Source organism: Canis lupus, chromosome 3 (assembly GCF_048164855.1).
Source record: "Canis lupus baileyi chromosome 3, mCanLup2.hap1, whole genome shotgun sequence".
Lineage (NCBI taxonomy): Eukaryota > Metazoa > Chordata > Mammalia > Carnivora > Canidae > Canis > Canis lupus.
The window spans coordinates 8,969,105-8,996,522 of NC_132840.1; the positions used below are offsets into that span (position 1 = coordinate 8,969,105).

At 47.9% G+C, this 27,418-nt stretch overlaps 1 protein-coding gene and 1 long non-coding RNA gene across 2 annotated transcripts; one reads left to right on the top strand and one right to left on the bottom strand.

Moving 5' to 3' along the window:
• Positions 1–5,026: 5,026 nt before the first annotated feature.
• On the bottom strand, positions 5,027–15,804 carry NQO1 (NAD(P)H quinone dehydrogenase 1). Its single transcript, XM_072816797.1, has 7 exons — positions 15,656–15,804; positions 11,141–11,260; positions 9,833–9,997; positions 8,856–8,986; positions 7,639–7,752; positions 6,882–6,983; positions 5,027–5,956 (listed from the first exon to the last, which is right to left on the bottom strand). The coding sequence occupies exons 2-7, from the start codon at positions 11,142–11,144 to the stop codon at positions 5,651–5,653; spliced, it is 822 nt and encodes a 273-aa protein (XP_072672898.1). The 5' UTR covers positions 11,145–11,260; positions 15,656–15,804; the 3' UTR covers positions 5,027–5,650.
• Positions 15,805–16,079: 275 nt separating this feature from the next.
• LOC140628027 (uncharacterized) lies at positions 16,080–27,374 on the top strand. Its single transcript, XR_012026471.1, has 3 exons — positions 16,080–16,346; positions 25,976–26,087; positions 26,725–27,374. It is a non-coding gene; the product is annotated as an uncharacterized lncRNA (long non-coding RNA).
• The last annotated feature ends 44 nt before the right edge of the window (positions 27,375–27,418 follow it).

Below are 27,418 nucleotides of genomic sequence, written 5' to 3' on the forward strand. Positions count from 1 at the left end.
TTTTGCAGTGGGTAACTGTCTTTTTTCCTCAAACTTTTGAATTAACATCCATGAATGTCAGTTTTGAGCAACATGAGTATGTGGCTGAAATGATAAAATCAGTAGGAAAAGGTATGAAATATAGATCTGTTTTTGAACACTCTGTGTCTATTTTGTCAGGCAGTGTACAAAGTGACAGTGTGGTAGCAAACCATGTATCAGAGAGGTGCTTTTGCCAAAAACCAAATCTCCCCAGCCTTCAGTCCCACATCCAGAGGCAATCTCTTTTTGTTGTGCTATCAGTTACTTCCACATATATAAATTGATGTTCGCCAAAACGTATATATAACATACACTGGTGGTATTTGAAATGAAACATGAGTAAAACATACATGTCTTTGTGCATTAGGAAAAAAATGTACATCTACCTACTAGACTCTGGGGAAATGTGATACTTAAAAACAAATATAGATGATATATGGACATCATCTATATAAGTAACTGAAACTTCAGAAGCACTGCTTTAAACAGTATGCTTATACCTCTTATCAATATAGACTGTGTTGATTCTATGAAAGTGACTGAATTTTAGCCTACCCAAATGTATACACACGTGAGTTGTCCATTTTGGAGGCTTTATATTATTTTAACAATGCTGCCATTGTTGCAAATGTGTTTAAAGGTTGTCTTTTGGCATTTATTGACTTCATCAGCACTGGAAAGAAGTGATAATGAAGTGAAATTCAGTAAGTATAAATATCAAAAAGGGTGGGGAATGGGCTAGATGGGTGATTAAGGAAGGCACTTATTATAACGAGCACTGGACATTGTATGTAAGTGAGGAATCACTGAATTCTCCCAAAATTCTAACTCCACTGTGTTAACGACCTAAAATATAAATTTAAAAAAAATTAAAAAGTAAAAATAATAAAAGGGTTAAAAAAAACAAAAACAAAAACCTTGGATCGGAAAAACAGCCTGTTGTGTGGGCAATAGATTGATCTGAAGTGGAGACTGTTAAGTGGCTGCCAGAAAAGCTGATGCAATCCTGGGTTACATAATTCAAGTTACAGTGTCCAGAACAAGGGAGGTAGTTGTCCTTGCTTTACTTCAAGCTCCTAAGAGTACTACTCTGTCCTATCATAAGGAGCGAACACAGTCTTGACAGCCGTGTATCAGGCCTATATGAGAATTGGAACATCATTCATGCCTGCTCAGGACCCAACAGGGACTTCTGGAAGTATAAAAGTAGCTACAATTTCTCAACACCAACAGTTAATGGTCTCGCTCTCCAGAAGAGGTATGGATTGCTACTCTTGTGCTCTCTTTCATGGTGCCATCATCCTTGCTTCTACTAAGGCAATATACTGTAGTATTTAAAAGCCTAAGATCGGGTGACAAACCATGAGAGACTCTGGGAAATGAACAAAGGGTTTTGGAAAGGGAGATGGGAACTCTGGGAAATGAACAAAGGGTTGTGGAAGGGGAGATGGGTGGGGGGATGGGGTAACTGGGGACAGAGGAGGGCACTTGATGGGATGAGCACTGAGTGTTATATGTTGGCAAATCAAACTTCAATTAAAAAAAAAAAAGCCTAAGATCTTGAGTTTGCCCACCTGAGTGGAGTTCTGGCTCCTGCACATACGATTTAACTTCATTCTTTCATCTCCTTACTTATAAAGTACAAACAAAAATAAAACCCTTTTCTTAGGGTTATTGCAGAACTAAGTAAATTAATCCATGTAAAATTACATAGTTCCTGGCACACAGTAAGTGCCTAATCAGTGTTAACCTTGTTTTCGTATTACTAGTCCTGATACTACTTAGCTCTTCTGTTCTTTGTGCACTAGATCCCATCTCCTTTTGTTTTGTTTTGTGCGTGTGTGTGTGTGTGTGTGTGTGTATCTCCTTTTGTTTTTTTCCAAAGGCCTGTTCCTTTCATTGCCTTCTTTCTCCAGCATCAAAACCTTTCTCTCTGAGTCATTCCTACTGGCATGTAAATTTGCTATGATGTCCCTTATCTTTTAAAAAGTCAAATAACTTTGTTTGCCCATACAACTGTGTACACAAAGTTTCCACTTCCTCCCCTTACATTCTTTCTTTTTTTTTTTTTTTTAAGATTTTATTTATTTATTCATGAGAGACACAGAGAGAGAGAGAGGCAGAGACACAGGCAGAGGGAGAAGCAGGCTCCACGCAGGGAGCCCGACGCAGGACTCAATCCCCGGTCTCCAGGATCACACCCTGGCCTGAAGGCGGCGCTAAACCGCTGAGCCACCGGGCTGCCCCCTTCCATTCTTTCTTGAACGCATTCCAAACCACTCCTGAAATGCCTCTTGTCCAAATCACCAGTGGCGTCCACATAGCTATATGCAAGTCCATTCTCAGACCTATCTTACTTGGCTTACGAGTAGTATTGGACACACTTGATCACTTCCTCTTTGAAACACGGTTAGCTTTCAGACCCCACATTCAACAAGCCTGCTCTGCTGGCCACCTTTTTAAATTCTCATCTTCTTGACCTCTTTAACACCAGAGAGCCCTAGAGGGGTCAATCATCGGATCTCTTTTCGTAATTTATTTCCTAGGTAATCTCATCCGTGACATTGCTTTATATACTATCTCTCTGTTGAAGATTTTCAAGTGTATGCCTCCAGTCGTAGTGTTCACCAAAACGTATATATAACATAACATACACTGGTGGTATTTGAAATGAAACATGAGTAAAACATACATGTCTTTGTGCATTAGGAGAAAAATGTAACTTCTCCCCTAACTCCAGGTTCCTTTTTTTTTTCTTCTTTTTAAGATTTTATTTACTTATTTGAGAGAGAGAGAGCATGCTAGAGAGCATGAACTGGGGGAGAGGCAGAGGAAGAGAAAGAAGCAGACTCCCCATTGAGCAAGGAGCCCATTGTGGGGCTCCATCCCAGGGCCCCTGGATCATGACCTAAGCCGAAGGCAGATGCTTAACTGAGCAACCCAGGCACCCCGTAACTGCATGTCCCTATTATCCTTACTAGACACCCATTTCAAACATAAAATGTCTGAAGTCAAATTTTGATTCCACCCTTCCCGACCCCAACTTCTGCCCCCAATATGCTTTCCAAATTCTTGCTCATCCCAGCAAATGCAATCTCCGTTCTTCCAGTTGTGTAAGCCAAAATATGTTTTGAGTTTTTTATCTGACCTAGATCCAGTCCTTTACCAAATACTGTTAACACAACCTTTGAAATACATACAACCTGGGACGCCTGGGTGGCTCAATGGTTGAGCGCCTGCCTTCAGCTGAGGGCGTGATCCTGGGGTCCCCGGATCGATTCCTGCATCAGGCTCCCTGCATGGAGCCTGCTTCTCTCTGCCTGTGTCTCTGCCTCTCTCCCTCTGTGTCACTCATGAATAAATAAAATCTTTTTTTAAAAATGAAATATACAGCCTTTTAAAATCCACTTCTTGACACCTCTTGCTCAAAATGTTTATTGGCTAGATTGTCACACTGTCCCACAATTCGCTGTGCTTCCATGATTGCCTTATACTTGATTCCTCCCCTACCAGCCAGAATTAAACATGGGTCATATGATATTATACTTCTGCCCAAAACTCTCCAGTGACTTCCTATCTTTATATTCTTACAGCACTTGTAAGGCTCTATATGATCCGATCCCGGCTATATATCTGACATAGCCTTCTGTTTTTTTCTCTGCTTTGGTTACACTAACTTCTTATTTCTTCTTCACACCGCGCACGTTCCTGCCTCAGGTATTTGCACGCTGAGATCACTACTGCCCGGAGCGCCTTCCTTCACGCATCTGCCTACACCTCACTCTCTCACTTTGTCAGGACTTCGCAAACATGTAGCCTTATCGGGCAGGTCTTTCTTGATTACCTTGTATAAAACAAAACTCCTATCCCATCTCTCTCTTACCCTGCTCTTTCTTCCTTGCATTAGGTACTTGGTTTTTGTCAATCGTTGCCAACTCCCACTGCCTAGAAGAGTATCTAGCCCATTGACTGGATAAATCAGAATAAATCAGGCAAATCACAGTAAATACTGCCCCTTGGCATTTGTTTACTGAATTCTAGGTTTTTCTTGATTTCTAGAATGTTTTTCCTGGATCTCTGTAAATGTCCCGTAGATTCCCGGCGAGGGTCTTAATAGGTTGTTTCTTTACCAATTCAATATGAAGCAGCCCTGTTGGGAGAGCTCTCCAGTCTTATAAGCTTCTGGCCATAATTTTTTTTTTTTAAGATTTTAAGATTTTATTTTTAAGGGGCCGGAACTCACAACTCCCAAGATCAAGAGTTGGATGCTCTACCAAGTTGGCCTCCAGGCACCCTGGCCGTAATTTATTGTTGCAGACTGATCCCATCTTCCCTAGTAGGTTCCACTTTTGCCTGTATGCCTCCATCACTAGCTTCACTGAAACCAATGAGTGTGCATCCATTTTGTAGAAATGGTTTTTATTTCATCTGGAGCTTTCAGAAATTTACAAAAATTGCAGTGAGAATGAAGGCAACAAGAAAACATCTTTCAAACTGAAGCACCTAGCCATCTGCCATTGTAGGGGGAAATACCCAAATGCCTGTCAGCATCTGACACGTGAGGCTCCTGCCTGCTGCCCTCCTTTTCTTGGCCGGTCCAGGACCTGTTCCCAGTGTCCAGCAACCTTGTTTAGCCTCCTCTCTCGTTTCCTTTCAGTGCACCACAAGAGGGCAGCCTTTCATCATACTCTACTGGAATTATACCGACAGCGAGCTGCACTGCTGTAATCTAAACTGGAAATTGGAACAGTATACCAAAATTGTTCAAAGTTAACGAAACTCTAGGATTACAATTTCATCCCCAAAATGGTGGGACCAAACCACATCCAAAAGGAAAGTCATCAGTTTAGCAGTGGAGAAGAAAACCTCCAGGGTGTTCTAAGCTCAAAAATAAAGTACTATTTGTAGGAGGCTTTTGTTAAGTAACTATTTCTTGTTTGGTCATTGTAGCAGATGTACTGTATGGATGTGTTGGTTTATTTCTGCAGATATTAAATTAGAAGACTGAGACAAAGAAGAGACCTTTATTATCTTTTCACTTGAAAGTATCTCTAGGTACTGTATACAAACTACAAAAGTTGAAGCAAGAGGAACTCTCACATTAGGCATACTAGTCACGGCGCAGTAATTAAAGCCAGTATCTATGGTAAACAAGCATAGATTAGTAACTACTAAACCAGTCCCTTGGGTCAGCACCCAGTCATTTTTTTTCTCTGACCAATTCCCTTCTGCCATAAGCCACAGAGAGGAAACTAAAAGAAAAGTATGTCATTAAAGGGCTGGATGCTGTCTCGCAGATTCAGCCCTAAAAATTCATACTTAAAAAGAATTAAATTGTATAGAGGACCTTAAAGAATATTGTCTGGCATCTTTTCTCCATCTTTCCCTGCTGTATATCCTGAGTGGCCTCTTGAGCCTAATCAGATTTTGCCATGATCGCAATCATAAGAATCAGTTATATTTACTACAACTATCCAAAAATATAGGAATACAGTCTATTCTGTCTCCTAGTCATTCCTTGTGGAAAAAGAAAAACACACAAATCTCAAAGACTAAAGCAAGTCAAAGAAGTCCAAAAAAGAAACCTCGATTTGGCTACATTTTAGAAGGAAATAAAGCCTTGTGAGTTTCATTTTCTGGCTTTGATCTGGTTGTCAGTTGGGATGGACTTGCCCAAATGATGGCCCACAGAAAGGCCAAATTTCTCGTTTTTCTGCTTATCTTGCACTTCCTTTTTCATTAAGAATCCTGCCTGAAAGTTTAAGTCAAAGAGGCTACTTGGAGCAAAATACAGTGGAGTCTCATTCCAGATATTCTCCAGGCGTTTCTTCCATCCTTCCAAGATCTGAATTCGGACATCCATAGGAGTGTGCCCAATGCTATAGGTCAGTTGAGGTTCCAGGACTTGGAAGCCACAGAAATGCAGAGTGCCACTCTGGGGATACACCAAAGCACAAAGATGAGTCACACAACAAACCCTACACAGCTTGAACCATATACAAACAGCGAAAGTCAATCTAGGTTTTCCAGTAAGAGGATCCAATGTAGGGGCCTGAGGCCCCCTGGAGAAGCAATTCATATCTGTTTTCTTTCTCTCACCTGCTCTCTATTCCTAGCTGTTACCTATTTTATTTAGCCTAGTCAGCTGAACTCTTCTTTAAATGAATAAAACCTTGAAACACTGCCAGCCTGGGATCCTCTGCCAAAAATGCCGGAAGTTCTATTACATAAGGGAGTTTCAGCTTCTTGGCAGCCAACTCGTGCCAAGGCATGCCAATTTGCCTTTCTCTGCCTCTCTGTGTAACTAGAGGAGTCTCAATAAATGATTCCTATAACTTCTTCTCCAGTACCAACTGCCCGCTATTATAGGGGGCCACCATATTTGTTCTCTCCAATCCTCTTCTCTAGAGGGGATTATCTTGATACTCCAGTGACCCACCCCCAAAAAGCCTACCTCTGACTTCACTCTTGTTAGCTGGACTAAATTATTTCTTACAATTTTCTAATAGTTTGTGGGGCCGTAGCAACAACTTGGCAAAGGCCAGGAAGATTGGAGAGGTGTCGGTCCTCGGGAGAGAATCATTACCTGGCTCTACAAGTCTGGGGGTTATCTGCACTAGTCCTCGGTTAGGAGGCAGTAGTGTTTGGACGTGCCATACTCGTGTTCTTCTTTTAGTACAGGGGCCTGGGAAGACCAGGAAGGCAGGGGAGGGAGCGCCCTGGAGTTCTGAGTTACTACGTTGCTTTCGTCCTCACACCTCGACACCTCGGGTCTGTTTTCAGCTGCTCTCTTGAGGCTCTGGACCCCACAGAAAGCTCGATTGATTAATCCCCCAGAAGGTTCATTGAAAACGAGTAACCTGAATTGGCCAGAGAATGATATTCATGTCTCCGTGGATACCCTGCAGAGAGTACATGGAGCCGCTACCGCCCGTGGTGATGGAGAGCACCGTCTTCTTATTCTGTAAAAGCAAAGTCGTCACCCTCCACATCTCCATGGCGACAGGAAGTTAATGACAACCCCAGGGGAAAGAACACACAGGTCCACCCACCTGCTATTCACGTCACTTCTCACATTGGCTCCTCTGAGCCAGCCACCCGGGTGGACTCCAGAAGTCACACTCCAGGGCAAGCCCAGGAGTCTCGATTTGCTCCGGGCGGGGGCGGGGGGGGGGGTTGTTAGCAAATCAGGAAACTATAAGATCAGTGTGGATGCCTGGTGGAACTCTGTCCCCTCGCGGTGCTACCCACATACCCAGGCATGGAATCCAGGAGGCCTCAGAATGTGTCTTGTGTAGTATTTGGGTGTCTAGAAAACTGAGATAGACTCTCTGTTTAACTCTTATTATGGAAAATGTCCAACATACATAGAGAAGAAAGCATAAGGACACTTCTGCCACTCAGCTCCAAGTCTCCATACTTGGCCCTCCCCGTCTTAGCTAATATCCTTGCCCCTCATGTTCCTGGGGTATTTTAAAGCAAGTCCTAAAGTCACGTCTAAATATCCATAAAAATTTTATCATCCATCTCTCCCAGGAGCCTGACCATAGTATCTAGTGGTGTCCCAGACCCTGCCTGAGGGAGAATCCCGCTGCTGGAGCAGAAGCATCCACGTACCCGGAAAGGTCCCTTGTCATACATGGCCGCGTACGTGTAAGCAAACTCTCCGATGAGCACTCGCTCGAACCAGCCTTTCAGGATGGCAGGGACTCCAAACCACTGCAGTGGGAACTGTGGGGCGAAGGACACAGAGGTCAGATCAGGAACCGCCAGCGCAGGGCAGCCCCTATGGCCCAGCGGTTAGCACTGCCTTCCGCCCAGGGCGTGAGCCTGGAGTCCTGGGATCGAGCCCCACGCCGGGCTCCCTGCATAGGGCCTGCTTCTCCCTCTGCCTGGGTCTCTGCCTCTCTCTATCTGTTGTGAATAAATAAATAAAATCTTAAAAAAAAAAAAAAAAAAGGAATCACCAGCGCAGAGGCGGCGCAGCTGTGCAGCTGCTGCCTGTGATGTCAGGAAGGGCAGACCCTTCTTGGGGCCCTTCTCATTTCTTCTGGAGAAGCAAGGACATTAAAGAAAATTATTGTCCTTGGTCTGTTGGCCTGACACTCCTATTTCTGCCCAAAGAACCAAATACGGGCAGGTCTGCAGAAAGCCACATGCGCTTAAGATTTGTTTCCATGAGCGGCGTCTGGGTGGTTCAGTCAGTTAAGCATCCAACTTGACTTCAGCTCAGGTCATGATCTCGGGGTAGAGAGATCGAGCCCCGCAGCAGGCTCCACCCTCAGCAGGGCTCCGCTTGAGATTCTCTCTCTCCCTCTGCCCCTCCCCCAACTCTCTCTCTCAAAGAAATAAATCTTAAGAAATTATAAAAGATTTGTTTCTCTGAAATCACATTTATCAGCAAAGTCTAAACAGCAGGGATCGCAAAGTTTGCTTCAATGTGTGATGCCTAAATCCACATTTTCCCAAGAGCTCATTTTAGTAGGAGCTGTGGCAACACTATGAAACCTGCACCTAGTGTTCGCAGGTGTACAATCCTGTCACCGAGCACAAACAGCCGGAGTGTGCACTCACCCAGGAGGCCAAAGGGCCGGGGGCTAAGGTCTACCAGAGAACTCCCATGAGAAAGGCTTGTTGGGCCTCTTGTCCCGATAAAAGAACAAGGACCCCAGAGGGCGCCCCGCTCGGCAGCTGGAGCACAGGCGGCCCGCGGCAGAGCCGAGAGCGGGGCTGCGCACCCAAGGGCCCCGGCGGCGCCAACCCCGGGGAGGCGCGGGCTCCCGCTTGGGCCGTGGCCCCCTGAGCGCCGGCCTGGGAGCGCGCCCGGCTCCCACCTGGAAGATCACCAGGTCTGCGGCTTCCAGCTTCTTCTGCTCGGCCACGATGTCGGGGCTCAGGCGGCCCTCCTTATAGGCTAGAGCGGCCTCCGCGGGGTACTGAAAGTTCCCGGGGTCCTTGGGCGTCCCTGCGGGGGGGGGGGACAGGTGATGGGGGGCCGCGTCCTTGGGCATCCCTGCGGGGGGGGACAGGTGATGGGGGGACACGTCCTTGGGCGTCCCTGCAGGGGGGACAGGTGATGGGGGGCCGCGTCCTTGGGCATCCCTGCGGGGGGAGGGCAGGTGATGGGGGGACACGTCCTTGGGCATCCCTGCGGCGGGGGGGACAGGTGATGGGGGGCTGCGTCCTTGGGCGTCCCTGCGGGGGGGGACAGGTGATGGGGGGACACGTCCTTGGGCGTCCCTGCAGGGGGGGACAGGTGATGGGGGGACACGTCCTTGGGCGTCCCTGCAGGGGGGAGTACAGGTGATGGGGGGCTGCGTCTTTGGGCGTCCCTGCAGGGGGGGGACAGGTGATGGGGGGCCGCGTCCTTGGGCGTCCCTGCAGGGGGGGACAGGTGATGGGGGGCTGCATCCTTGGGAGTCCCTGCGGGGGGGACAGGTGATGGGGGGACACGTCCCTGGGCGTCCCTGCAGGGGGGGACAGGTGATGGGGGGACACGTCCTTGGGCGTCCCTGCAGGGGGGGACAGGTGATGGGGGGCCGCGTCCTTGGGCGTCCCTGCGGGGGGGGGCAGGTGATGGGGGGCTGCATCCTTGGGCATCCCTGCAGGGGGGGGACAGGTGATGGGGGGCCGCGTCCTTGGGCGTCCCTGCGGGGGGGGCAGGTGATGGGGGGCCGCATCCTTGGGCATCCCTGCAGGGGGGAGACAGGTGATGGGGGGCCGCATCCTTGGGCATCCCTGCAGGGGGGGGACAGGTGATGGGGGGCCGCGGGGAGCCGGCCGGGCCCTCCCGGAGCAGGGGCTCGCCTACCTGTCACATCCCGCCTGGAGATGACGGGGTTGAAGTTCATGGCGTACAGGTCCGACACGGTGACCTCCCACCCTGTGGCCTCCAGGGCCTCCACCGCAGCCTCCTTCATGGCGTGGTTGAAGGAGGCCTTCTCTGCGTGGGCCAGGACGATCAGCGCCTTCCTGGCTGCGGGCACACGAGGCAGGAGGGAGGCAGCGCCCACCTCGGGGTGCGCACTCCGGGTCTGGGGCTTGGGGGGCTCAGCCCGAAAAGCCCGCGACTCTTGCTCTGGGGGTCGTGACTTCTAGCTCCACATTGGGCATGGAGATTAGTAAATAAATAACCAAACTTTAAGAAAAGGGGGAAGAGTCGACTTTGTTAGGCCTTGGGTGATACAGTCCACCCCCTGCGGCCAGAAACACAGTTACTCCTTACAAGTACCAGCGAGGGGCGCCCGGGTGGCTCAGGTGCAGCCGCCTGCAGCCCAGGGTGTGATCCTGGGGTCCTGGGTTCGAGTTCCGCATCGGCTCCTGCATGGAGCCTGCTTCTGCCTCTGCCTCTCTCTGTGTCTCTCATGAATAAGTAAATAATTTTTTTTTAAATACCAATGAATAAAGGAGGCATTTTAACTCAGTGGCTAATTTTGTTGGCATACTTAAGTGGCCATCTGCATGAAAATGGAATTATCCCCTAGAAAACTGACGTGTTAGGAGTTAGGATAGTGGTTCCCCTTGTGGAGGGGTAGCAACTGGAAAGGCACAGAAGGGGCTCTTGGGGTGCTGCCCATGCTCTGTTTCTTGATCTGGGTGCTGACCACACAAGTCTATGAAAAGTCACTTCGAATTTGTGCACTTTTCAGAGTGTCTATTGTGTTCAATATGTATTTTGTTGTGTGTTTTTTTTTTCACTATCCCACAGACAGACCACATAGAGCAAAAAATTCCTGGCAGAGAGTAAAGATCTAAAGGGAGAATTTATATAACCTAAAGATAGAGAGTACTTTTTAAGAAAGACTAGAGATTCAGAAACCATGAAGGAAAAGCTTGCCAGATAAAGACAAATAAAAATTAAAACTGTGTGTGTTCCAGAAAGCACCATAAACAAAGTCAAAAGACAATCAGCAAGGGAAAGACATCTGTAACTCTTAGCACAAAGTGTTCAAATCCCAAGGAATGCCTACAAACAGGACAAGACAATGCAGTAGCAACAATGCAAGGTCATGGGCACACTATTCACAGAGGAAGAAATGCAGATCAAAAACCAAAACAGAAGGAGTGCCCTGCCTGGCCTGTCACGAAAAACAAATTAAAATGAGCTATCAGTATTTACCCATTGGACTGGCGAAACAGGAGCGTCTGGCTGGCTCAGTCAGGGGAGCGTGCAACTCTTGATCTTGGAGCTGGGAGTTCGGGCCCCACGTTGGATGTAGAGATTACTTAAAAATAAAATCTTTAAAATGAAAAAAAAAAAAGATTAGCAAAACAATTCAAACAAGCAACTGAGGGCTATTGAAATTGCAGGAAAACTGGCACCTTGTCAGTGGGACTATGAATTGCCAAGTAATCAGGCCAAATTTCTTAAAATTTTAAAGACACACGAATCTTTGGCGCACCTGGGGGGCTGACTGGCATGAGCTCAGGGTCGCAAGACTGAGCCCGCACTGGGCATGGAGCCTGCTTAGGATTCTCTCTCCTTCTCCCTCCCACCCCCAACCTTGTTCCTGCTCGCTCTCTCGCTCTCTCTCAAAAACAAAACAAAAAACAAAAAACAAGAAGTCTTTGATCTCGCTGTCTGACTTTGGGGGGATCTGTTCTACAGACTAGCATCGGGACACAAGGAGGTTTACTGTATTCTTGCATTGGCAAGCACTGCACACAACCTGCCCGTGTATTGATGGGGAGTCTGACTCCAGGACACACAGTAGAGACCAGTAGGCTCTTGCCGAGCTGACGCTATCGTCTCCCAGAACGACAGCCACCATAGATGGTTGCTGATAAAATGAAGTAAAGTGAATCCATTCTTATGAAAGACGAAGAGGGGCATCTGGCTGGCTCGGTTGGAGCCCGCAACTCTAGACCTTGGAGTTGTGAGTTAGAGCCTCACGTTGGGTATAGCCATTACTTAAAGAAAAAAAAAAAAAAGACAAAGAAACTACACATATGTGTGCGTAGATTTGCGGCCTCTAGGTATGAGGGAAGAAGAGATGTGCAAGGATCACATGAAACTATTAATGGTTTTCTTAGCTGAGTACGAGACGGCAAGGAGGTAGAGACAGAAGGGAAAGATTTACTTTTTTTTCTTGGACCTTTTTTCCTTGGGCCTGTATTCATAAAGTTGCCAGAACAAGCAGGCTATACGCTCACGAGAACAGCGTGCATCTTTTTAAAGTTTTGTTAATTTTTAAACAATCTCACCCAACGTGGGACTCAAACTCACAACCCTGACACCAAGAGCCCCACACTCTTCCGACTGAGCCAGCCAGGTGCCCTTCATTCTTCCTTATTTTAACTGAAGTATATTCGACAATGTTACGTTAGTTTCAGGTGACTGACACAGTGAGTCCTCGTCCGTGTACTAGGCTATGCTCCCCGCACGGTAGCTACCACCTGTCACACCCTACGACACTATCACAATACCGTCGACTACATCCCCTGTCGGACCTTTTACCCCGTGATTATTCATTCTGTAGCTGGAAGCCCAGACCTCCCACTCCCCTTCACTCATTTGGTGCCCCTCTGCCCATCCCACTCCCCTCTGGCAAAGTTGCTTTGTTTTTTGTATTTAAGGGTCTGTGTCTTTTTGTTTGTTCATTGTTTGGGTTTTTAGATTCCATACAAGTGAAATCAGGTACTATTGGCCTTGCTCTGCCCTAACAGCATTAATGAGAGCTTACTATGTGCTGGGCACTGCTCTGAGTGCTTGGCATTCTTCTGCAGTTGTCATGGCAACGCTGAGATATGTGTGTGTGTGTATATATATAAAATTTACTATCCCCATATTATGGATGAGAACAGTGAGGGACAGAAAAGCAAGTTTCCCAAGTTTACATAGCTAAGTGGTGAAACTCTAATACTTTATATAGACATGGGGCATCTGGCTGGCTCGGTCGGAGGAGCATGGGGCTCTTGAGCTCATAGTTGTGAGTTCAAGTCCCACACTGGGTGTACAGATTACAAAAACAAAACAAAGAAACAACAACTTAAATATATATATAGAGAGAGACCTAGATAAATCCATGCAACCATGTGCTGGGCAGCAGGGGAGGTACCAGAGGACGGAATAGATCACCACCCCTGCTCCTAGCAACTGGCATCACAGTCTCATTTCTTTCTTTCTTTTTTTTTTCCTCTTCCTTCCTTCCTTCCTTCCTCCCGCCCTCCTTTTCTTTTCTTTTTTCTTTTTTTCCTTTCTTTCTCTTTTCTCTTCTTTCTTTTCTTTTCTTTTCTTTTCTTTTCTTTTCTTTTCTTTTCTTTTCTTTTCTTTTCTTTTCTTTTCTTTTCTTTTCTTTTCTTTTCTTTTCTTTCTTTTCATTCGAGAGACACAGAGGCAGCCACACAGGCTGAGGGAGAAACAGGCTCCGCGGGGAGCCGGACGCGGGACTCGATCCCGGGCCCCCGGGGTCACGCCCGGGGCTCAGCCGCTGGGTCCCCCAGGTGCACCCCACTACCTCATTTCTTACTAACTCCTCACGGCTGTACCCCCGGTGGGGCCCCATGGGAGCAGCTGCTTCGGGCTGAAGGACCGGGGCCCCGAGGGCCGCGCCCAGCCTGCGTGGGCATCTCGGGCTGAGGGATTTAAGGACATGATTCATCTGCTTTGAATCAGGAAAAGGGAAAAGGGAAAGAGGCTCCGGAGGCTTCCTCAACAAACTCCTACCCCCCCCCCTTTTTAATCAACTCCAGGACTTAACACTCTTGGGAGAAATGTGAGTATATGAAGTTCTGACAAGCATGTTCTCTGCGACTTACCTTTGCGTTAGTTATATCAATATTTACTGAACTCTGCTTTGTCAGGTTTTATCTCTTGGCTTCTTACCTACATATAAAGATTCTTTTTTACTTAGTATTAACAAGCGTTTCCTAAGTGGTAAAATATAAAGTCACTTGACATAAGATGAGAAATCGGGATATTTATCCCTAGCTTTCAAGGAGCTCACCACCTACTAGCTTCGGGGGATGCCTACCACCTTCAAAAATAAGCAATATAGGGATCCCTGGGTGGCGCAGCGGTTTGGCGCCTGCCTTTGGCCCAGGGCGCGATCCTGGAGACCCGGGATCGAATCCCACATCGGGCTCCCGGTGCATGGAGCCTGCTTCTCCCTCTGCCTGTGTCTCTGCCTCTCTCTCTCTCTGTAACTATCATGAATAAATAAAAAGAAAAAATTAAAAAAAAAAAAAAAAAAAGCAATATAAGGGGCACCTGGGCGGCCCAGGGCTTGGGTGTCTGCCCTTTGCTCAGGGCGTGGTCCTGGGGACTCGGGATCGAGTCCCACGTAGGGCTCCATACATGGGGCCTGCTTCTCCCTCTGCCTGTGTCTCTGCCTCTGTGTGTCTCATGAAAAAATAAAATCTTAAACTAAGAAATATAAGACGAGGCCCAAACAGGAAGGATGTATTTGCAAGAAATACAACCAGCAAAGTTCAGTAGCTGGATATATATACACACACACAGATATAGATATAGATATAGATATAGATATTTTTTTTTTTAATTCATGAGACACAGGGAGGCAGACACAGCAGAGGGAGAAGCAGGCTCCATGCAGGGAGTCCAACGTGGGACTCGATCCCGGGTCTCCAGGATCACGCCCTGGGCGGAAGGCGGCGCTAAACCGCTGAGCCACCCGCGCTGCCCTAGATAAATAATCTATTAAAAAAAAAAAAAAAAAAAAAAGATAAACAAATGAAATCACCTATAGGTATTGTAAACCTACAACTTACACCGAAGTATTTTAAATTCTAAGGCCAAACAAAGTGGCCAGATTGGGCCTCTAACCACCGGTGCCTGACCTGTTCTGGAGGGAATTTTTTGCTTCTGAGGTCAAGTCCGTCTCAAACGCCCACCCAAGGTTGTGGAGATGGGGTGGAAACAGGAGCTCCCCTTCCCTCCCGTGTGTGGGGAGGGCTCACCCCGGGATGCAGTTTGAGTCATGGAGGAAAATTGAGACCTAAGCCCCTGGGGATCCCTGCAGACAAATGAGGGCTGTGGGAGCCCTGTGGGAGCCCTCTGCTCCCAGGGCACCCTACTCTGGGGCCACCTCTGCTCCGGGGCCGCCTCTGCTCCGGGGGCGCCTCTGTTCGGGGGCGCCCCTGCTCCGGGGCCACCTCTGCTCCGAGGCACCCCTGCTTCGGGGCACCCTGCTCCGGGGGCTCCCTGCTGCGGGGCACCCTGCTCCAGGGGCACCCTGCTGCAGAGGCACCCTGCTCCGGGGCACCCCTGCTGCGGGGCGCTCTGCTCGGGGACACCCCTGCTGCGGGGCCGCCTCTGCTTCGGGGCACGCTGCTCCAGGGGCTCCCCTGCTCCGGGGCACCCTGCTGCAGAGGCACCCTGCTCCGGAGCACCCGTGCTGTGGGGCACCCTGCTACAGGGGCTCCCCTGCTCCGGGGACTCCCCTGCTCCGGCGCACCGTGCTCCAGGGGCTCCCCTGCTCCGGAGCACCCGTGCTGCGGGGCACCCTGCTCCGGGGGCTCCCCTGCTTCGGGGCACGCTGCTGCGGGGGCTCCCCTGCTTCGGGGCACGCTGCTGCGGGGGCTCCCCTGCTCCGGCGCACCGTGCTCCGGGGGCTCCCCTGCTGCGGGGCACCTGCTGCGGGGGCGCCCCTGTCCGGAGCGGCGCGGCACTCACCCGCCAGGGCTCCGGTGGCGCGCGGCCGCTGGGTGCTGGCTGTCGGGGCCGCGGGGGTGGGGCCGCGGCGTCGGGGCAGGGCGGGGCTCGGGGTGCAGCTCGCAGCCGCCGCCGCTTTATGGGCCCCGGGCGCCCGGCCCACGGGGGCGGCCCTGCCGGGCGGAGCCGGCCCCGGAGCCTGGGGCGCAGGGCGGGGCGTGCGGGGACCGCGGGCTGGGGGGCCCCGATGTGTGAGAAGGGGGCCGGGGGCCGGGGGCGCGGGGGCGCGGGGGGGCCACCCGGCGGTGCGGGGCGCCCGGGCCTCCAGGAAGAGGCGGGGAGCGGCGGCCGCGCCCGGGTGTCGGTGTCTCCGCCGGGAAGGGCCTTCGCACGAGATGGGGGGGGGGGGGGGGGGGGGGCAGCCTCGGACTCGCTGAGTCACGGTGACTCGGAGCCGCGGCCTGGGCCTGAGGTCTCGGCTCGGGACGGGGATCCGGGAACCGCGTCCTGCTCGGCGGCACCCTGGGCCCCGCGGGTGCCCGTCCCCAGCCCGGCCTGCTCTCGGAGGGGGCGCCGGGGGAGCAGCCCGGGGCAGGGGCGCCCGTGGGAAGGCCGAGACCACCGCACCCCGGGGTCGGGTCTCCTGGGGGGAAACTGCGGCGACGCCTTCCTCCTATGGCTTTCACTGGGCTCCTTTGATCGTGCTTTGCAAGTACGGCTTTTTTTTTTTTTTTTTTTTTTTTTTTAAAATAAATTGAAAGTTTGTGGCAACCCTGCATTGAACACATCCACGGGCACCCGGGTTCCAGCCGCATCTGCTCGTTTTGTGTCTGTCAGATTTTGGTAATTCTTGCAGTATTTCAAACCTTTTCATTGTATTTGGTACAGTGATCAGTGATTATAACTCACTGAAAACTCAGATGATGAGGTTTTTTTTTTAACATTGAGGTATCTTTACATTCAGGTACGTAATTGTTGGACATAATGCTATTGCACACTTAATAGACAAGTGTGGGGTAAACAATTTTTATATGCATCAGGAAACCAAAAAATTCATATGACTTGCTGTATGGCAGTTGTTTGCAACTCAACCTGTAATATCTTTGAGGGGGAAGGAAAAAAAGAACTTCAAAGTGCAAACATCAGAAAAATTAGAGATAATAACTAAGAAAATTCAGAGGGAAAGGAGCTGGGAACTACACCCTTCTGGGTAGGGTTTCCAAAACTTAGGGGGCACTAAAAAAACTCAGTAATCAAAATAAATATTTTTAAGGCTGTTTTTTTTTTTTTTTTAAGATTTTATTTTTTAAGTTATCTGCAAACCCTATGTGGGGCTTGAAACCATGACCCCGAGATCAAGAGTCACCTGCACCAGTGGCTGAGCCAGCCAGGTGCCCCAAATGTTTTTTTTTAAATTGAGATATAATTGACACATATCACTGTGTAAGTTTACAGTGTCCGTTGGTTTGGTACATTTCTGTATCACAATATGATTGTTACATATTGATTTCACAATATGATTGTTGCATTAGCCGACTTCTTTCCCAAGTCGCACATTTATCATTTCTTTTTTTTTTTTTTTATCATTTCCTTTTTGTGTTGGGAGCAGCTAAGATTTAGTATCTTAGTAACTTATTACTCTGTAATGTGATATTGTTGACTTCAGCCACCCTGTTGCCATTAGATCCAGAACCTGTTGATCTCCTGGTTATAAGTCTGTACCTTAAGGAACAGCTCCCCAGCCCCCTCCCCCCACCCCCTGCTAACCACCATTCTACTCTGGTGCTCACAAGGTCAATTTTTTCTTTTTTTAAAGACTCCACACGTAAGTGATACCATATAGGACTTGTCCTTCTGTCTCTCGGCCTCATTCTGTCTAGCATAATGCCTTTAGGATCCATCCATCTTGTCAAAACTGGCAGGATCTCCTTTCTCACGTCTGGTTAATACCCTTTGTGCATGTGTCTTCTTTATCCACCCACCTGTTGACAGACACGTTGTTTCCATAGCGCGGCTACTGTGAAGAAGGCGGCCCTGAGCCTGGTGTGCAGGGGTCCCTTTGAGGTGCTGACTTCAGTTCCTTCAGATAGAAGTGGGGTTGCCGGGTCAGGTGGTGGTTCCATTTCTAATTTTTTGAGGAATCACTCAAAAAATTGCCATAACAGCTGTAATAAGTTTTAATTACATAAATCAGTTAGAATCCTTTCTCTTTTTTTTAATAAAGATTTTATTTATTTATTCATGAGAGAGACAGAGAGAGGCAGAGACACAGGCAGAGGGAGAAGCAGACTCCCCATGGGGAGCCTGATGCGAGACTCGATCCCAGGACGCCGGGATCATGACTGAGCCACCCAGGCGCCCCTAGAATCCTTTATTTCTAAGGAAAACCAAGAAGGAAGCAACCGTGGACTGTTGGTTACACTAGCATTCTGTGGACTGGTAGATTTATGAACACGTTTAAAAAGTATTTATTTATTTTATTTTTTGAGAGAAAGAGTGTGCATGAGTGGGGGACGGGGAGGGAGGGACAGAGGGAGAGGGAGAGGAGCCCAATGTGAGGTTGGACCCTAGGACCCCGAGACCATGACCCCAGCTGGAGGCAGATGCCCAACTCACCGAGCCACCCAAGCACGAATACGTTTTACAATTTCTAGAGGTATAGTCTCCCTCACAGTAAAGTTTTCAGTGTGGCAACAAGATGTTACCTACTAACAGGCCTACATACCTTTGGTTCATCTGTAAAAGGGAGCCAAAAGTGTATGGACTTACATTCAGTAATTAATGTTTCCATATTTTACCTTATTTATTTATTAAAGGTGGGGGTGAGCAGAGGGACAGGGACAAACAGACTCTGTGCTGAGCGTGGAGCTGGACGCTGGGCCGGATCTGATGCCCCTGAGTTCGGGACCTGAGCAGAAACCAAGAGTCCGATCCTTAACCCCCTGACCCCCCAGGCGCCCCTCCAGAGTTTGTCTTATTTGGAAATGATCTAGATACTTAATGAATATCCATCATTTAGCTTCTCTCAGGGTTGGGGATTTTGTAGGTTCTGCGGTGTCTGTTGTCACAAGGAAATGTCCTCAAGGTTGATGGGGGACCTCGAGTCAGTCTAATTCATTCCAAGACCAGCCTAACCTAAGCGCAGGCTTCCGATGGTCACCTGCTGGGTGCTCCAGGAGCCTCTCAGAGCTCAGCCTGTGCCCGTCACTGTTGTGGCCTTGGCTTCCCAGATGCCCCTTAATGACGGAGCTGCTCCTCCTCTACCTCACTGGCACGTTAACAGGAGCCAACAGTGACCAACAAAATGGAACTTTCTGGTATGGAGTATAATATGGAATAGAATTTAAAAAGTTAAATAGCTTATGATAAACAGTAGTCCCCCATTCTATGCTTCCTAACTTGAGTCCTCTTTCCCAAAGTATTTTTATTTAGCGATTTTATGTATGTATGTTTGTATGTATGTATTCATGAGCGATCCAGAGAGGCAGAGACATAGGCAGAGGGAGAAGCAGGCTCCGCCTGATGCAGGACTGGATCCCAGGATCCTGGGACCATGACCCAGGCCACAGGCAGATGCTCAACAACTGAACCACCCAGGCGTCCCTCCCAAACTATTTTTGCTGATGCTTTGTGGTATGCCATATTTCTTAGTAGTGTCCTGTTTTAGGATTCTTTTAAGACTTTGTCTGTTGGCTTGATATAAAGAGGAGGACTAGCACTTTGATATTGTCTGCCACCTTTGCTCCTTCCAGTCTCCCCGTTGCTTAAGTGTCTGTCCTCGGCTCAGGCTGTGATCCCAGGTTCTAGGACGGAGCTGTACGTAGACTCCCTGCCCAGTGGGGAGTCTGCTTCTCCCTCTCTCTCTGCCTCTCCCCCTGATCCCACTCTCTCTTTTTCTCAAATAAATAAATTAAATCTTTAAAAAAAGTAAAATACAAAAAATTTTTGGCTAACTCAATATTTAGGGTTTATGCCATTATGACAATGAGCCAAGTAGTGAATTAGGATTTTATTTTCTTCTACAACTTATTTTCCTAGAGTTAATAATTGCCTCTTTTTCCTCATTAGTTTTCTACACCATAAGCACTATACTTGTTCTCAAACCTTCCACCGAAATTGTGAAAAGCAGAGGTGCCTGTTTGGCTCAGTTGGTGGAGAGTACAGCTCTTGATCTTGGGGTTGTGAGTTTGAGCCCCACGTTGAGTGTAGAGATTACTTAAAAATAAAATCTTGGGGCACCTGGGTGGCTCAGTTGGTTAAGCATCTGACTCTTGATTTTGGCTCAGGTGATGATCTTGGTGTCATGGGATTGAACCTGGTGTCAGGCTATTCAGTGGAGACTCTGCTTCCTCTCTCCCTCTGCCCCTCCCTCCATGCATGCTCGTTCTATAAAATAAATGTTAAAATCTTTAAAAATAAAATAAAATCTTTTAAAAATTGCAAAACACAAATAAGCACCCCATAAGTGCTGTTTTTCACTTGGTCAGACTCCTCAGGTTTACCACTTGTGTTCTTCTGGGAAAAGTCCTGGCAGTCCTCTATTTCACTCTGGACTGATCACACTCTGAGGTTGGCTGCAAAGCCATCTTCCCGGGCTTCTTTCTCACCGCCCTTTTGTGTTGGAGTCCACGTATTCCTCTTTGCTTTACTCTCTCGCCACCCACCTCCCAGATCGCATTCTCTGCTGGTTTGCTAAGAAAGGATAAAAGGAAGGTAGTTTTTTTGGATACATTGCATATCTGACTGCTTGGTGGGGTGTAGGATTTTATGGCTCTGCTGGAGAATCTGATATCCACTTGAATGGGACCTGCCTTTTTCCCTGTAAGTACCCGAGGTGTTTTTATTCCCAGTGTTGTGACATTTTATCTAGATGAATATTGCAAGGATAACGCCAATATGACCTTATTCTGTACTTTTACCTGAAGTTAGGTCCTACTGCGGAAACCACATTGTATTAATTCATGCTTTTCTAAATCATCAGAATATGTTACGCTATACTTGACAGTGGACGATTCTTCTAACTTTATTATCCCTTCGTGTAAGAAAAGTCAACAGAATTTATTCCTTTTCCCCCACAGAATAGGAAGTAATGATCGCTAATTTACTGAAGACCTGTTCTGAATACACTTACATGTATTAACTCATGCTAATCCTGCACACTGCACTTTGAGGGAAGTGCTATTATAATTCTCATTTTAAAAAAAGACTGGATGGGGCACCTGGGTGGCTCAGCGGGTTAAGTGGCTACCTTCAGCTTGGGTCATGACCCCAGGGTGCTGGGATTGAGCCCCGCATCGGGCTCCCTACTCCATGGGGAGCCTGCTTCTCCCTCTGCCTGCTGCTCCCCTGCTTGCATGTTCTCTCTCTCTCTCTGTCAAATTAATAAAATATTTTTTAAAATAATAAATAAAAATAAGTTTGAGATATACAAGATATGAAACTCACCTATTTAAAAGGGACAGTATAACAGCTTTTAATATATGTATTGTTTTGCAATGGTCACAGTAATCTGATTTTAGAACATTTTCATTAATCCCCAAAGAAACCCATTAGCAATCCACTCTCCGTTTCTCCTGCCTGTCCTCCACCCTTTGGCCCTAGGTAACCACTAACCTGCATTCTGTTTCTATGGATTTGCCCAGCCCAGGCACCTCATGGAAACAGTGTACATTAGATAGTCTTTTGTAACTATCTTTTTTCACTTAACATAGTGTTTTCAAGGTTCATCCATGTAGGAGCAAATATCAATACTCCATTTCTTTTTATGACCGAATAATATTCCATTGTATGGATGAACCATGTTTTGTTTACCCACCATCAGTTGATGGGCATTTGGGTTGTTACCACCTTTGGTTATTATGAATAATCTACTGTGTATAAGTTTTTGCATGGACATGGGTTTTCATTTCTCTTGGGTGGGTATCAAGGAAGAGAATTGCTGGTTACACACTGTGTTTAACATCTGAGAAACCGCTAAACTGTTTTCCAAGTAGCTGCAGTATTTTACATTCCTGCCAGCAAAGCATGAGTGTTATAATTTCTTCTCACCACCACATGCTATCCCCTGTCTCGTGTATTATAGCTATCCTAGTGTGTGTGTGAGGTGCTAGCTCACTGGGGTTCTGAATTGCATTTTCCTAATGACTAGTGATACAGAATATCTTTTCATGTAATTCTTGGACATGTACATATCTTCTTTGGGAAAATGTTTATTCTGTTTCTGTCCACATTTAAAAAATTGGGTTGTCTTTTTGATTATTGAGTTTTAAGGTTTCTTTTTTTTTTAAGATTTTATTTATTCACGAGACACACAGAAAGAGGCAGAGACACAGGCAGAAGGAGAACCAGGTTCCCCGAAGGGAGCCCGATGTGGGACTCGATCCCAGGACCCTGGGATCACACCCTGAGCTAAAGACGAATGTTCAGCTCCATATCAGCTGCAAATGCCCTTCAGAGTTGTAAGGGTTCTTTATGCAAATTTCCTTTTTTTTTTAGCTCTTATACTCAGCATGGGACTTGAACTCACAACCCCCAGATCAAGAGTCATGCACTCTACCAACTAAAGTTTACCAACTTTACCAACCTCCTTTATAGAAGTTCCTTATTAGATACATGACTTGCAAATACTTTCTCCCATTCTTTCGGTTGCTTTTTAATTTTCTCAATGGTGTCTTTTAAATCATGTAAGTTATTAATTTTTTAAAAGATCGTATTTATTTGAGAGAGAGGGCAGAGAGCACAAGCAAAGGAAGGGGCGGGGAGAGCGGCAGAGGCAGAAGGAGAAGCTGACTCTGCTGAGCAAGGAGCCCCGTGTGGGGTCTCTATCCCAGGACCCTGAGATCGTGACCCAAACCGAAGGCAGACACTTAACCAACTGAGCCACCCTATAAGTTTTAAATTTTGATGAAGTCTAACTTCATAACTTATGATTCTTTTATCATTTCTGCTTTGGTGTCATATCTAAGAAATCATTGCCTAACCCAAGATGTATACTTACAAGGTTTTTTTTTTTCTGTGAGTTTTATAGTTTTAGCTCTCATGTTTAGGTCTGTGACCTACTTTGCAGTAATTTTTGTGTATGATGTGAGGTAGGGAATAAAACCCCCATTTGAGAGATAGTGAAACTGATGAACCAAGTGGTAATACGGCTTGTCCCTGGCTCGACAGCTAGTCAGTGGTGGGGTTTAGAATTTGAACTCAGGCCCTCAGACTGCAGAGGCAGCTTCCAACCCCCACCTGCTTTCAGAGTTAGGGTGAGAATTTTTTTAATGGTTTTATTTATTTATTTATTTATTTATTTATTTATTTATTTATTTATTTAAAATATTTTATTTATTCATTCATGAGAGACACACAGAGAGAGACAGAGACACAGACAGAGGGAGAAGCAGGCCCCATGTCGGGAGCCCGACGTGGGACTTGATCCCAGGACCCTGAGCTAAAGACAAATGCTTGGCCCCTGAGCCACCCAGGCGCCCCAGAGTCAGAATTCTGGACCCCAGCTCCAGATCAGCTGCAAATGCCCTTCTCTTGGAGCTCTGTTCGCATCTGTAACAAAATCGGTTTCAGCTGCGTTGCCTTAAAAGTCCCTCCAGCTTTAATTTGCTGTCAGTTTGAAAACTGTACAGTTCCCATGGGGTTCTGGGAGCAGGCCTGTCCCTAGTGTATGTGTGTACCAGGCATTGTGTGTCGAGAGAAAACCACGTCCTCAAGGTCTCCCCCACAGCACCAGGGAGCGGCCAGCACCCTGGAGCTGCAGAAAGCTTGTGGATGGTCTTCATTATCTAAAAATAAAATGCAGAAGTAGGAGAAACCTCAGGGGTCCCCCATCCTCCTGATGAAAGAACACAAACAGCCTCATTAGTCACCTACTAAGGCACTGCCTCCACAGGGTGCCTCCTGTTTTGCATAAGGAGTCCCTAAATCCCCCTTGCTGTGGGTGACAGCTCGTACAGTAGCTCAGGGCCCCAGGGGCCTGCGTGGGGACCTGGGCACCTGTTGTCTTCCGCCGTTCCGTGGCTACCAGCCCAGGATCCCTGCAGGGAGGGCACAGGTCTTTGCTATTAGGGGATTACTGACCGGACGGGGGCCTCCTCCGCGCTGTCCCACTGCGGCGATCGCCGGTGCCCGGGCCCCCACCGTCCTGCTAGACGTCTGCGTGCTCCCCGGGACCTTTGGCAGACGAGGCCGTTCTCTCTGGGGCTTCGGCCCGGCCCGCTGGAACTGAAATTTCTCTGGACCTGGCCCGCGTGTGTTGTGAGCGATTTTAGCTGATACAGCAAATTGAGTTCTGGTGTCCGGTCACAGAGTTCAACGTCTAGAAGGGACCCCGTTTTCAATGCTTGATCCTTCCTGTTCCACCCCCACTGGTAATTCCTGAGCTCTTGCACAAATGCCGTCAGAGATCAGGAAATTTCCGAGAGCAAACTACAAGAAAAGTTAGGGGAAAGTAGGGCGCCCGGGGGGCTCAGGGGTTGAGCGGCTGCCTTGGCCCAGGTCGTGGTCCTGGAGTCCCGGGATCGAGTCCCACGACGGGCTCCCTGCAGGAACCTGCTTCTCCCTCTGCCCGTTTCTCTGCCTCTCTCTCTGTGTCTCTCATGAATAGATAAATAAAATCTTAAAAGAAAACAGAAGTTAGGGAAAAGCATTCCCTGTCTCTTGATTATTTTGTCCAGACTAGTGTGAGTCACGCATTCAGTTCTACAAGCATTTATTAAAACATCATTCAAGATCCAGGCAATGAGCTTCACGAAAGGTGTAGAAAGATAAGCCCCACCCCTTCCCAAGTTTGCAGACATGTGAACAACTCATTTCTACACTACAGTAAACGTACACCACACCTCTGTGTCATCATGGGTCACAGAATTACAGCCTCATTGTGGTGTTAATAATGCAGAAAGGTTGCATTAATGAGCATTGACCTTCAAACATCTGAACATACAGTGATCCCGACAGGGAAATTATTTCCACCCTAGCTATCTCCCTGTTCACACGTATCGGGGTGAAAATAGTAAATTTGGGGAGCTATTCTTCCAAATGTCTCAGTTTTGCATTTGATGCTTGATGGTGGATTACAGTGGTACTCTACCCCGGGGGTGGGACTCTACCCTGGGACAGTGGTACTCTTCCCTGGGGGGTGATTTGGAAATGTCACAAACACTGCTGTTGACTGTATCTTGTATTAAGGAAGAGAGCAGTAGAGAACTGATGCCGGCACACTTGATCTGGGGGCCCCTAGGGGGTCCTGCAGAACTAGCCAAGAGGGCCCTTGGCTTCATGCAGGATAGAAATCAAATGTGAGGCAGCAGAGCTTATTGAAGACCTAGGAAGAACAGATACAGACCGAGTGTGTAGCAGACTCAGAAAGGAAAGGAGCACAAGTCTCATCTTTGGGGTCTGGAGGTTTTTATGGAGGAGTGTGGTCTGGTATACAAGTCCCCTCAGGCATCCAGGAACCTGTTTGCACAAAGACGAGGGCTCAGTTGGAGCCACAGGGTCTTGGCATCGAGATGTGTAGCTCCAGTGGTCTGGAATACGCATATGAGGGTGTCCTCGAGTCCTCCTCGCCCGGCCCTTCCTTACGTGTTATCTATTCCAAAGAAATCATGAACCCCTCGTGCCTTACAAGGAGGACATCCTGAGGCATGTGTAAAGCGGGTTGGAGGTGCAGGTCCTGGTGAGAACGGAAGCAGGAAAAGGAGCAAAAAGCAGATTTTTATGAAGTCCTTCAGTTTCCCTGTCTCAGAATTATCACCTTATTGAAATGTTACTCAAGATTGCCAGTAGGATTTGGATTAAATATGAATTTCAAGAGTCGTGAACTAGCAATCAAAACTTTCTCAAGGATAACATAAGAGTTCTTAAGCTTTTAAAACCTCAAGTCTGGGACGCCTGGGTGGCTCAGCAATTGAGCGTCTGCCTTTGGCTCAGTGTGTGATCCCGAGGTTCTGGGATCGAGTCCCATATCGGGCTCCCTGCATGGAGCCTGCTTCTGCCTTTGTCTCTGCCTCTCTCTCTCTCTCTCTCTGTGTCTTTCATGAATAAATGAATACAATCTTTAATTAAGCTTCAAGTCCTCAGGACCTAAATGCTGGAATTAACTTGCTATGCGCGTACTTACAATCTCTCATATTGTTCTTGCTCACGAGTTTATTCCAAAGCCACTTGTATGCATCTCTACAATATGTGGTTGTCACTAATGCTGTTCACCAAGTATTTTGAACATCCTACCTTCCGGCCATTGATTGGGATTGCATTTCTTGGTCCTGTTTGGTTGGGTGAGGCCATAGGACTAGTTCTGGCTGGTGAAATTTTTTCTGGAAATTTTCTTCCTTGCCTCAGGAAGCTGTTCACAGGATGTGTGGACCAGTGCTTCGCTGACTCAGCAGGGCCCACTGCCATCTCCAGAGCGCCTCACCTTAATACTCCATGCTGCCCTAGAGTTGCAACAAAGGTGAGCTTTTTCTTCTTTACAAATCGAAGTTTTTGTTCTCTGGAATGTTTTTTCTTGATTTGAAGTAAACGTGGTGAAAAGCGAAAAGTTGACAAGCCTAGGTATTGGGTGTGGGGGTCTCCCAATTGGATGGGAAGCCACCAAATGTGGGGTGACCAGATGGGTGGAGGCCCGCAGCAGGGGCGGAGAAGGAATCCACCCAAGGCAGAACAAAGGAGATAGTTCACGGAATCTACCACAGGGAGCGGCAGGCGGAAGAGCAAGCCAAGGGACGGTGTGCCAAGAGGCGTCGGTGGGGGCTGTGGTTGGAGGGAGGTGAGGAGGTATGGGAACGTAAAGAACTTCCTTTGTTTGGTACCAGGTGTAAGTAACTCCTTGGTCAGCTAGGACTTAGGGATATTTTGAGGTGGGTTGTCTGATGGGCCTGCTTCTACGTAGCAGTGGGGGTGTCGAAGGGTCCCTATGGGTCCTTCTACCTGACTCAGGCTTCCATTGTTCAAGTTGGTTGCCTAAAATCGGCCTCTGCATTGGACACAGGGTGTTACAGTATCCCCTACTTTTCTGTAAGTCTGATAGTATGAGGAGAAAGAGAAAGGGATTCTCACAGGCTCTCGCCCTGACCCCCCCTCTCCCCCAGCACCCTGGACTGGAGCTGTGTCCACAGCCAATCAGCTGGCAACCCCAGTGAGTCTCACAGAGGTGGAGGGCAGGGGAGCCAGCGTTCACCCTGTTTCCTGTGGTCTCCACTGGTCCATTTGTTGCATAAAAGATGGACTAAGCTGAAACCTTGGCCTAGACACTCGCAAGGTATGTGACTTGAAGGCATTTAATCTCATGTAGAGGATGAGTGCTGGGGTTCACAGCACCCACACCTCGTAGCAATGTCCTACCCAGTAAATAGATGAACACGGATTATATACTCAACCCAGAGCCTCTAACATGATGAAGTGCGAATGGGTAGCTTCCATCATGGAGTGATAAAGAATAAGGAAGATCTCTATGAATGGATGGGGAGTGATTTCCAGTGGGGCTCAAACCAACAACCCCAAGATCAAGTCACATGCTCTACTGAGCCAGCTAAACACCCTACTACTTAGTGTCAGAAAAGTTTGGGCACCTGGCTGCTTGGTCAGTGGGACATGAAACTCTTGATTTCAGGGTTGTGAATTCAAGTCCCACACTGAGCGTAGAGATTACTTAAAAACAGAATCTTGGGGATCCCTGGGTGGCTCAGCGGTTTGGCGCCTGCCTTTGGCCCGGGGTGTGATCCTGGAGTCCCGGGATCGAGTCCCACATCAGGCTCCCTGCATGGAGCATGCTTCTCCCTCTGC